This window comes from Coenobita brevimanus, chromosome 19, assembly GCF_032717465.1.
Source record: "Coenobita brevimanus isolate Jiangsu-jjx chromosome 19, ASM3271746v2, whole genome shotgun sequence".
Taxonomy (NCBI): Eukaryota; Metazoa; Arthropoda; class Malacostraca; order Decapoda; family Coenobitidae; genus Coenobita; species Coenobita brevimanus.
The window spans coordinates 30,447,046-30,459,918 of record NC_136972.1 but is presented as its reverse complement, the minus strand read 5'-3'; the positions used below and the strand labels follow the sequence as shown (position 1 = coordinate 30,459,918).

At 40.9% G+C, this 12,873-nt stretch overlaps 1 protein-coding gene across 1 annotated transcript; it reads left to right on the top strand.

Moving 5' to 3' along the window:
• The first annotated feature begins 1,231 nt into the window (after positions 1-1,231).
• On the top strand, positions 1,232-9,742 carry LOC145391745 (uncharacterized). The gene is made up of 11 exons (XM_080266280.1): positions 1,232-1,307; positions 2,820-2,918; positions 3,875-4,038; positions 5,121-5,316; positions 5,980-6,063; positions 6,577-6,695; positions 7,194-7,325; positions 7,661-7,784; positions 7,878-7,963; positions 8,424-8,651; positions 9,554-9,742. Exons 1-11 carry the CDS (start codon positions 1,232-1,234, stop codon positions 9,740-9,742), a joined length of 1,497 nt encoding a protein of 498 aa, XP_080122406.1.
• Positions 9,743-12,873: the final 3,131 nt, after the last annotated feature.

The window sequence follows — 12,873 nt, the reverse complement described above, 5'->3', positions numbered from 1 at the left end:
TCACCACCTCCATTTGTTGTATATGTACTCTGCTTACATATACAGTACAAGAAACATTCTATTCAAGCAATCACTTGAGAAGTGATTTAGGCTCGGAGATATGCGGTGCGCAAGTAAACAAAGTTCTGACATTTTCTAGTGTATTAGCACAAATGTATACAATGAAAATTTTATCCCAAGACGACAAAAAATATATTTTTTGGATTTTGTAGATGACCGAGGAATGTAAATAATTTAGGTGTGTGGATGCTGCAGCAGCTGGGAGAGGCAGGTGAGTGATGGGTAATATTTCCCAACATGCCCAGCCCCCGCCGCCAATTTTCCAATGTCCCCACCCAAAATCCCACGTAATACAGTGTTCAGTCGGTCCAGCACGAGCAACATGATGAAAAAAGGTAGCGCGAACCTCCTGGTGGCTGCCCAGCCGTGTGGGATAAAGAAGAGGCCTGATCTTCGTCAAAATGGCGGATGTTTGGTGACACTTTATGTCATATCACTGCCCCCAAGCTCCTTCAAGTACGCAATAACTATTGATAGTAAGACTGCATATGTATGCTAGTTCAGTATAACATGTAAATTGTAAGTGTAGGCAGTGATTATATTGGAAAGTAGGTTTGCTTGGATAGGTGACTTGCTGTAATCGACTAGTTAAGTCAGGTAAACATCTAAGTGCCACTTCGGTACTGCAAGGTATTTACCGTGTCTTGGCTCTGAGTGTGTCAGACTCACATTCATAACTACCCAGCATGAATGTTTAGTTTTTTATTTCGAGGATGGTATCACAGACTGATAATCAGCTGGGTGCAACTATGTCTTGTTTTATTTCACTGCCATATTTGGCATATGCTAAGATCTTGGTAAAGTTTTTTAAGTTGATAACCATTTTCCAGAAATTAAGGGATGAAAATATAAGGGTAATCAGTAGGCTATACAGATTGACCTGTTTTTCTGTTTTCTTTATTATCATTTTTTTTCTTTGCAGCATCAGAGTGCACAATATATATATATATATATATATATATATATATATATAAAATTATATTATCCCAACCTAACTCAACCTACACAATGTGATTATCATAAAACTGATCACACTACTTGGTTCTGTTGTAGAACACGTACATTAGGTACTAGTTGGAGTGCCTTAACCCACTAGACCACCAGACACACCTTAACACTCTGATTGCTGGAAACAGGTTGAGGACTACCATAGACAGAGCAGTGAACAGCCATGGAAGATGTAGTGACAGTAGCAGCTGAAGTGAAAACTGAAGAAACTCTCCTTGATGATGGCACCACACATGCAAGTAAGTACAGTAGTGTCACCAACAGACCTCCTTTGTGGCATATAATGTACAGGCAGACCTCATCAAACCTAGCCTTTTTTGGCATACCGGTACTGTATTCTTGTGCTGTTACTGGTACCCCTGCAGGGCTGATTCATTGTTAGGTAATTTACCTCCCCTTAGTCATTATTTTATTATTAGTTTAAAATGTTCCTCGTATGAGGTCTGCAGCTCAATATGGGTTAAGTCCTTGGTAATTTTGTAAAAACTGGTTTATAAAATACCATTACCATCAATTAAGTTCATTTCTTAACCTAGTGAATATTGTGTGAGGAAAAGCTGTAAAAATTTAGAATTCTTACTCTTGAGTTTGTGGAATAGTTTTGTTATTTGGGAGACATGTTATGTGCTGGAGTTGGGGCTGGAGCTAACTCTATGGCTAGAGAGGGGAGTGGTTGGAAGAGATTGATGGAGCTGTTACCTCCCCTGATGTTGAGAGGGTTCTCCCTCTGTGCTAAGGGATCTTTGTATTCAGCATGAGTTAGGAGTGTATTGCTGTATGGTAGTGAGACTTGGGCAGTAAAGGAAGAGGTTATTTGCAGGGTCAAACGTACAGAAATGACAGTGGTTAAGTAGATGTGCAGTGAGTTCCTGAGTGCGAGGCCTGGGGGTGCTAGGTTTACGATGGAAGAGTTGAGTGATAGGATGGGACTGGAATGTATTGGTGTTGTGATGAGGAGAGGTAGGCTGAGATGGTTTGGGCATGTGGAGAGGATGGGGGATGATAATTGGGTGCAGAAAGTGAGAAGTGTTAATGTTAGGGTTAGGGTTGCAAGAGGTAGACTGAAAAAGACCTGGGACGAGGTCATTGAGTTTGACCTCAGGGATAAGGGACTGCATTGGGAAGCTGCCAGACATCGAGCAGCATGGAGAGCCATCATTAGGTGACCAAGGCCGACACATACAAGCATGTTGGAGCCTTCAAAAACAAACGAATGAACCCCATGTCATATGTGTAATGAGGAATGCTATGAATGTGAGTGTTTAGGAGGCCTGTTAAGTGTAGGATAAGTTGGTACAGTTTCTGATGTTTGTAACACTCGTTTTACATGTAATTTTCATTATTCTTCAGTAACATTTTTAAGTAAATATCTGTGTAGGGTATGTAGAATAAGCAGTACTAGCTAAAAATTAGTGTAGAATATGATGAATATGGCTAAATCTGTCATTTCCTGATTAACAAGAATTTGGGGTTCCAAAAAGGCCTTTGGAATGATTCTGCAAAACACAGGATGCAGTTACAAAAGATGCCTGATAGTATATACAGTATTCTGATTTTTTTGCCCAGCCCTTTCAACCATAGGATATCCCTGGTAAAAAAGGGCTAACGAATGTACCTGATCCCTCCTGTTTGAAAAGCTAGTGTGAGCTGCATAAATTTGTTTGGAGACTGTAAGAATAAATTGAGAAAGGCATTGTACTGAGAGATTAAGGAATAATTTTACTTAGTCATCTTTGTATTCGTTTGTGCAGGTGTTGTAGTGGTGGAGGAAGGTGATGGAGCAGTGACGGTGGAGCTGCCTGATGGATCACAAGCCATAGTACACAATGCAATCACCGATGAACCACAGGGTAATACCTGCGTCCAGAATTGATCCTTTAGTTGTTGCCATAATTAACCACAGCGTAATACTGGCATCCAGAATTGTTCCTTTAGTTGTTGCCATAATTAACCCTTTGATTGATTGAGATTTTCCATAGCTGAATATCATCTGGCATAAGCTATAATACAATTATGAAGTGCAGTAATACCAATGGAAGGTTTCATAAAATAGTATCAGTGTCTTCATTGTTTGTGCTGTGATAGTGTAGTGTATAAGGTGAGTGTGTTGTGGTGTGCAGGGCTGCATTGTGGAGGTTTTGGATGACTATGTGTTTGTAAAGTACGGTGTAAAGTATGGAGGGAGGATGTTGTTGGGATACTCTGTGTAGTGTTGGGCATTGTTCTTTCATTTCTGTGGAGTGGGGTGATGCATCAAAGAAGTTAAAGGGACCAGGTGTATTTTAAGGTGAAACAGTTAACTGTGTGCGTCTTGTTATCATATACGGGTAATATTTGATTGGAAGTAGTTTTGTTCCATGATGTAAGTAATCTGCATACTGGTATGTGAACTTGGTGCATCATGCTATTAAAATAAAGCCAGCCCATAAAACTGCCCAGTGTTATTTTTATGAATGTTAAGAGCATTTAAGTGTATCAGTGAATGTTGAGTGAAGTTTACCTACTAACTGTAAGGCCGCTTTCACACAAGGCCACAGGTGGCCGCAACTGGTGGCCCAGTGTGAAGGGGCCGGCAACTACTGTAGCTGTATGAAAGCTCTGATTTGAAAAAATGCTTTACAGCAAGTGGCAGCAACCGCCAGTGGCGGACACTAGTTGCGCGAGCAAGCCACCGCCGGGAGCTGGTTGCCGGCTGGGCAACCGCAGTGGCCTCGTATGAAAGGCTCCATTGAAAACTATGGGAGGCAACTAATTGTGGCCACCGGTGGCCTCGTGTGAAAGCGGCCTAAGAGTGTACTGTTTACAGAGGACATGGAGGGTGTGGCCATACAGCTGGAGGATGGACGTATCGGGTACCTGTACGGTGACACTTTACTTCACGCCGTCACACAGGACCCAGACTCCCTCAACAAGCATACGTGTGGATTCCCTAACTGTGACAAGTCATACTCCACTCTTAACCATCTTAGGGTAGGGTGCTGGTTGCACGGTTGTCCTCTTCAGTACTGTACAGTACAGTACGGGCAAGTTTTGAGTTGTCTTTTATTATTCCCCTCCATACACACACAAAATCCACATTATTTTAGAAAAATTGCATCTTAAAGTAACACTTTACTGAGAAGCCAGTTGGCTGATTCCCACACTGAAAAGTCGTGATATTTTGAAACATACAGTCACGACCTGCCTGTATTGTATGAAGTGAAGTACGTCTGTAAAGAAAAAGGCCCTCCAAAATGTTTTCAGATTGTTATGTTTGTGAGGTAGAGCCAGGATTTTAGGGGCATGAATGATGAGTGATTTAGTGTTTGACTCATTTCAGTAGGCATGCTGTTTATCATTCCTCCATCATGCTTTCTCATTCCCTGCATCCATAGGTGCAGAAAAGAGGTTAGGATGACAGTGATGATGAGAGAATATGCATCACCATCATCCTGACACCCTCCCCTCCTCTCTCTCTCTCTCTCTCTCTCTCTCTCACCTGAGGATAGAGTGAGATTAAGTCCAAAAAACAAGGAAAGAGAAGGTACAAAAAAAGGGAGACTTGCCAGTAGCATGCCCAGTAAAATGGTCCAGACAATAATTCATACGCTGTTCAACCCCCTGGAATCCTGGATCTGCCTGACAGGCTAAACCATCTGCATAAATACTTACCCAATACCTCAAAAATATGTACCCAGCTGTAACCTCTGTGATCCAATAACTTGTATCCATCTGTCTGTCTATAGCTGGATGCCATAATCCCATTAGGGTGGACCTTTGTCTTTGTGTTAATTGTTTTACAGGGAGGGGCACTAATCCTCTACCAACCCATTTGTTGACACACATGGAATGTGTATGGGTTGGTTATATTATGATTACCACCCAGCATTATAAATGGTTTCCTGGCTACCACCAGATATCTGCACAATTAGGATGTGTAATAATGGTGAAGAGGCCTTGTGTAACTCCTCCACTTCGAAAATTCTCTCCTTTTCTTGAAGTAGCAATAATAAAATATAAAATACAGAATTCCGTTGGAGTGAAGAGTTTAAAAACTCTGCCCTCCTCAACAGACCCATGAACGTAACCACACTGGCCAGCGCCCACATGTGTGTGAGTTCTGCAAGAAGTGCTTTACCACTGGCTACGCCCTGAAGTCACACATCCGCACCCACACAGGAGAAAAGCCATATCAGTGCCCTGAGGAACAGTGTGGAAAGTCTTTCAAAACCTCCGGTGACTTAAAGAAGCATGTTAGGACACACACAGGTGAGAACATACTTAGCGAGGATTTGCATGCAATTTAGAACGTTCATGTCCTCTGTGTGTAACCTTGGGTGAGTTGAAGAAGCATGTCAGGATGCACTTAGGTAAGAACATACATAGAGAGGATTACATATGAGCCAAAATGTACCAGACTTTGGGTGACCTAACGAAGCACCTTCGGATGCACACTGGTGACAAAATACCCAAGCTCACATACGAGTTTGATTGTTTAAGTCCATACTGGTACTATATTACCTCAGGGTGACTTGAAGATGCATGCTAGAATGCATACAAGTTAGAAGATGCAGTACAAGGCAAGGATTGTATACAGGTTGCAGAGTGATCATCAAAAATGAGTGGCTTTACACAATTGCACTCCCAGTTTTAAAATGCTGTAAGTCATGGAAGCCTGAGAGTGTTAATCTTCCTATTACAAGCAGTCCTTGTGGAAAGTAAGAGTTGTGTTCCAAGATATTACATCTTTTCCGAACAGCTGGAACTGTAAATTGAGAGAAACTGGCAGTGTATCATTATAATTGGCAGGAGAACGTTAATATGCAGTTTTTTCTGTTTACCATGGATTACTACAGTATATTTTTTTCTCTGGTGTAATTGTGCATCAGTTTATCTTTCCATAATGGACATCCAACTATTGTGTGTTGACAGGAGAGCGACCATTCAAGTGTCCAGCATGTAACAAGTCCTTCACCACCTCCAACATCAGGAAGGTCCACATGAGAGTCCACACTGGTGAGTATTAATTATCGGTCCAATCATATTTTATTTATGTTTTATATTTTGGTCGTATGACTGACTGAAAAAGTGCTACTGGTGTGCAACAGTGTGGTACCATTGCATTAACTAACCCTTAATCCATTGATTCCCCCCCCCTCCCCCTCCGTGATGGACTCTGCAGATTGGAGGGATTAGATATAGCCTCAGTAAAGCACTTTGAATAAGAGAAGCCTTTCCTAAGCTGATTAAAACTGTGTGGGAGCAGTAAGACAAAGCTGATGTTACACTAATTTAAGGAATTAACCCTTTGAATGTATTGATTTTTTTTTTTCCTTCTTTTGACAAATTTATTTCTGACATGGGAGACTTAAGTGAGAGTCAGTGAAATCTAATATATATCTGACCTCTGTAGTTCAGAAAGTTTCTTGTTACCCGAATAGAATTGTCTTGTTTAGCAGAAATAAATTGAAAAGTACATCATTGTAATTCAGTTGGTTAACTTTTAATAATCTCATGATGTTCACACAGGAGAGAAGCCATATGAATGCCAGCATGAGGGCTGCGGCAGAAAGTTCGCCTCAGCCACAAACTTTCGCAACCATTGTAGGATTCACACTGGGGAGAAACCTTACGTGTGCTCTGTTGAGGCAAGTGCTTTTTTTTTTTTTCTCCCCACCCTACATTTGTTGTTTTGTTTTTACTCCTGCATTTGTGATATATCCATTTGATTGAACACATTCATATTGCAGTACAACGATCAGTGAGTTCAAGTACAGTACATAAAATACCTGATAGCTATCTGTTAAATAATCTTTTCACGGTACATATGTCAGAAAATGTTTGGTAACATCTGACTGTTTGATCATTTGCTTGTTTGTATTTGCTGAGTGACTGGCATTATAAATATATATATATATCACATAAATTTTCTAGAAAAATTATTAGTGTTATATGTATGAATTTTTGAACTGAAGGGGTTAGATAGTGCCTTAGGTACTCCCTTCACAACTCCAGTTGAATAGAATTGATTTGTGGTGGCAAGAAGAAACTAATTAATATATCATTGGCTTCAAGAGGTTAAGCTTTTGCAGTTTTTCCATTGAAACCTAATACAGAGGTAAACAGAATTTTTGATTTGGTTACAGAAATGTGGTCGTCGGTTTACAGAGTACTCGTCCCTTTACAAACACCACATGGTCCACTACCAACAGAAGCGCTACTACTGTACACACTGTGGACGCTACTACCGCCAGCTGTCAACTCTCACAGTACATAAGGTGAGGCCAGACAGGGTAAGAAACCAAGAACAGGTGGGAGTAGAGTGTACCGTGAATTCAAATTTGTATCTCATTTCAACCTCACATTTGGGCATTTTCCTGAAATACCAGTTATCCACTGTTTTTATCAGTAGACTTCATAATCACCATCATAATTCTATTCCCACAATTGAATAGGATGGATAAAACATACCGTACCATAGATATAGGAAAACAGAACAAAATTTGTCTGTCAACGGGGTTCCTCTGATATATGCTTTAAAAGTTAAATTCATTCACACGTCTTTGAAGCCATTCTAGACAAATGATTTTTATATACTCCATCATGTCACCAGCGGACAGTACACAACATTGTGGAGAATGAAGACAGTTCTGTAATATGGATGGGCCGAGGGCTGGACCTGGGGCTACTGAAGCAGGCCTGTGAGGCAGATGAAGGTGGTGGTGGTGGTGGTGGTGGTGGTGGTGGTGGTGGAGGTGGTGGTGGTGGCAGTGAGACAACATGGTACCAGGGTGAGGTGAGGGAGGCTGGAACCAATGCCACCACTGCAGTCACGACTGCCACCATTGTGTCGGTTCCAGGCACCTCTCGCACTACCACTACGGTCCACATCCCCACCAAGAAGGAGCAGGTAAAGGTAAATGTTCACCTTGTTTTTTTGCTTATAGCCTCTGGATCTGCCATCATCCATTCTCTTCCTCTGCCTATGACCTGCACTCTTTTAACCCCTTGGTTTGAAGGTGCCTTTTTTATATTCTTGAAATCCCCAGATGATTTTATTCACTCTCATAAAAATTGTGTGAACTGAAGAGGGTTAATATTACTATTATCAACCCCTTTAAAATGAGAAGCCTCTCCTAAGTTTAGTCAGTTTGAATTAAGCAAGAATAAACTAAACAAATACAATAGTAGTTGATGCAGGAGCTTCAAGACCCCTCAGTTAATGCCCTTGCTGTGGTGTGTTGTGTGGGAGAGTGATTTTGTTTGGGGGTGTGTGAGAGGGAGGTATGTTGTTTATAAATTTGTTTCACCTCCGTTACATCTCAAGTGATGAACAAATTGTATGTTCATTAACATAGTTCATGTTACCCCTACAGCTGATCCCTGGCACCATACTTAACGCAGACCTAACCATCACTGAGGAGAGCGGTACATGTATTGTTCCGGGTGTTGAGGTGGGTGGGCTGATGGGTGAAGGTGCCGGTGGTGAGAGTGTGGTGATGGCCGACGAACATACTGCAGCCTTAACTGGACTTGAGTTGGATGGTGCTGGCAATGGATCAATATTTGTGTTTACTGACCCATCACAGCTGGAGGCACTACAGGTGTGTGAGGGTGAGAAAGAGGGAGCTGGGAAAAACCTGGGGAGATATGGTAAAAGAAAGGAGAGGGATAGGGTATTGTGAAAGGTGGAAGTGAGGTAGGGTATGATGAGAGGAGGGAGAGGGAGTGAAGGATAGGTGGGTGAAAAATGGGGAGGAGGCAGGGAGAGGCAGGTGAAGAAGTGTAGTGCAGTGTCTTAGACACTAATGTTTTCCTCTTTCTTCTTGATCCTAAATGTGCTGGTAGACCACTGACTTGGTAGGCAAGGTAAAATATGGGATAAAATACTGGGTAGGGTAGTACTGTATATAAATTTTCTGAGTATTAATATTGGCATGGATGTTCCTGTTTATGTTAGATTAAAAATATAATTATGTGCTTTGTGGTTTGTTGACTAGTGTTTGTCTGTTTTTTTCTTTCTTTCTTTTTTAACAACTTTATAGTTGCAGATGATGCGTCAGGTGAGTTAGGTGTCACAGTAAGCAGTGCATATTTCCAGTTGTACTCAGTAAAGCTCTTATATTTAGCTCATACCATCTCATTAGTCAGCATTGCAAAACTGAGTAGGGAATAAGTCAAATAATGAATGACTTGTAGCCACCCATTCTGGGATTAAGGTGTCAGTCAATAGATAGCTAGAGATATGAGTAACTTATATTTGTGAGCAAGCAACTGGTCACTATTGCCTTAACTGCTGGTAACATAGTCCTTGGCCCCTGTGCACCTGATGGTGCTGGAAAGGATTGGATAAAGGAAGGATTACTATACTGGAAATACTGTTGATTAGAGTCCTGTCTATCAGGCCTGTTTTTATTTTGCTCTCTGAACCCTGCCTCACTCCATTCTTAGGTGGGAAAGAGGTTGATGATGATGATGATGATGGTAATGGAAGTATTTGGTACAGCTTGCAGTGGAGGGTGGTGATGGTGAGCATGTGATGGATGACACAGTGGAAGTGATCCGACTAGAAGACCTGGCCTCCCTCACCCAAACCCCCTCTGACACCACCACCAGGAGCAGAGTGGACCAGACCAAGAGCAAAATCATCGTCATTAAAGAAGTGGACCACAAGACCAAGACGACCACATCATGAGAGAGGTTTCTGCTTGTATTTGTGTGTTCAGTAAGTCCTAATGATATAACACCATTCTTATATATGTTTCCTTAATTGGTGGACAGTGAAACCAAGACTACCACCTCATGAGAGAAATTAGTCTGTACAGTAATTCCCGGTTACATGTTGCCTTTTTTCGTGTGTGTGTGTGCTTTTTCTCATGAAACCCATGACATATTTACATTTTATTCTTGCCACCACCAACTGTGACTTGACTTCAGAGAGACTTTGAACCAGAAGGGTTAGGTACTGCTAACATTAACTGTATCACAACCTGATGTTTCTCCCTAAGCTGAAAGATATCACCATGAGATCACGAGAATCAAATATGTTATGGTAGTAGAGTTAAAGGGTAAGTCCACATTATATTACTGGTTTTTCTCTAGTTTACAGTACTGGTTGTATGAAAGAGGTTATTGTGTTTTGGAACACCCCTACATATGACATGGATTTAGCGTACATTATATGACTGATTCATAGTGACAGGTAGATAAAATATGTGGGAGGAAAACACAGGAAAGGACATTGGTTATATAATTAATGTTTCGGACTGCACAGAACCCATAGGTACACGTGTGGGCCATGATTTCAACACACCATCTGATCCTACTTGTAACTGGAGGGAATCTGTAGCCAGGGTGTCACACAAGGAGAAAACCAGTTGTTCATTTTTGAGGAGGTGAGATGGGTTCTATGTAATTCAAAATGTCAGAAAGACATTCAGCTCTCTGTGTTCCCCTCCCATTCATTTTATTGGGTAGTCTGTATGTATATCCATTTCTCATTACCTTATCCAGTGTTATCTGGGGTGGCCTTCACAAGATTACCAAGTACCTATATCCTAATTTCAAACCAACCATGTCCACACTTATCCACAGTCCTTCATTCCACCTTACTTTTTCATCCTGCCTGTGCTTCATATCTAAAATAATATTCTAATGTATAACCAGTCACATCTGTACTTTGCTGCTCTTCATTCCATATTATTCTTCTCTCCTGCAAATATTTTCTCGTCATTTTCGTCATCATCTGGACCTCCTTTCCCACCCTGGGGCAGGGTCCAGTACAGCTTTACTACCAGTGTCCTTATTCCTCCATGTTAGCAGTCATCATCTCCTTCATCCTTTCACTTCACTGAATAAACTTTCTTGAGTATTATTAATGTCAAACCAGCCATTCCTTGCCATAGCCTGTGAGAATTCATATAAGTTTAAAGATCTCCCATTTTTCAGGGGAATTTCAGTGGTGATTCCCTCTGATACATTCTCCCACTGGTTGATAAGTTCCTACCACAATCAATGACTGCCTAGTAGTGGGACTTAATTATATAGAGGGTGATTTTTTTCCAAGATGTCTGACTCTCTTGAGAAGTGATATGATATTGTTATAGTAGTGAGTCACCTTTTAATGTTAACGTCATCAGTATGGTGATGAATATTTCATTTTTTCTTGTTATCCTTAGGACAGATTTATTCCCCCTTTAAGAAACTCTGAACAGGTGAGGTTAGATATCGCCTTCCTTTACACCCCCGCTGCAGGTCTTCCAAAATGTGCAGAAAACCTTCAGGCAGCAGTTAAGATAAATCAGTAAAGCACGTCACTGGACTGAATTGGTCAAGTTAGCAGAGTTTAGATGGGTAATTTAGTCAGTAGGGGATGGTAGTGATGCTTTCATCAAAAATGGGTAATCTAAATGTGTCTGTAAGGATTTGAGAACCGTAGAAAGAGAATATTAGAACCACATTTGAGGTGCTCAGTAATGAAAGTAGAGAAGCACCAAAAACTAAGGAAGGTAAAGGATTTTGATTATGTTGTATTCTCACATTATGGTAGATTCATGCATTTCAGCCTTTGCTTCAGTGCCATGTTTCATTTACTGTATATACCAATACAGTCAAGAAATTAAGTGTTATCAAGTACTTTTCTGAGGTTTGATGAGCACATGGTGGGGAAGTCAAACAGTCCAACGTGTTTTAGTCCAGTAAAGATTTTTATTGCATTTCACAAGTTGATCTTTGAAGAAAACTAAGAAAGTATATTAATTCCTTACTCTGCTGATAGGTGGAAGGGAAAGAGATAGATGTATGGAGTTAGTGGTACTGTAGAATAGCTAGTAGAAAATGGTGTTGACACAAAAGGAGAATTAAAACTTAGGGAGTGAGTAGGTGAATGTAATAATGCATAACTCTTATTTATATCCTGTTATTGCTGCTGCCAGACTGTTTTATTCAGCTTTAGAGAAAGGACCAGACTGGAGGGGTTAGATATGGCCTTTTTCATCCCATTCACTACTACTCACAGGTCCATCAGAGGCTGAATAAAATCATCTGGTGTTAGCAAGCACAGCATTTGAATTAATGATATTGGATTGAACGGGTTAACACTGTAAACTTGTATGTAACCATAACCTTTGTATTCATTAGTTTCAAATTAAGATAAAACAGTCTTGTAAAGTACCCTACTTCTCGTGACATTAACCCTTTTGAGTACTGTAAGCAACTTTGGGTCTGGTTAGTACTTAGATGGGTGACTGCCTGGGAACACCAGATGCTGTTGGCATCCCTATGTGTCAGGTGGGGTTGGTGGAGGATTAGTGCCCCTCCCTGTAAAACAATTAACTCTGAGCCCATAGCCACCCCGTCTGGGATATATGGCGTCTGGCAGTGAATGAATGAAAAAATTTATCAGAATGTTCTGGTATGTTAGCTAACTGGACTAAAACACCTTAGTTGGAATTTCAACATTTGTGTTAGCAAGAATATAATACCTTTGTTACACAGAACACTACAAGGGTTAAATATTTCTCAATTGTTATGCCCTTTCTGGTATCACAGCACCACAGCCTCCTCAGAAAAGTGTTTGTGTAATGGGAAAGCCATGTAGCTAAGTTAAATGTAATACTATTCATTACTCCACTTCATACTTGTAATCCAAAGTATTACTGTATAGTTCTGTTGAATGTGTGCAGTGATTTTTTTTTTCTATCTATCTATCTATCTATCTATTGCCAGACGCCTCAATCCTGTTTGGGGTGGCCACAAACAAATCGCCTCCAAGTCGCCCTGTCCCCCGCCATTTCACTGCCCTGCTCCCAACTCACACCCCCCTCT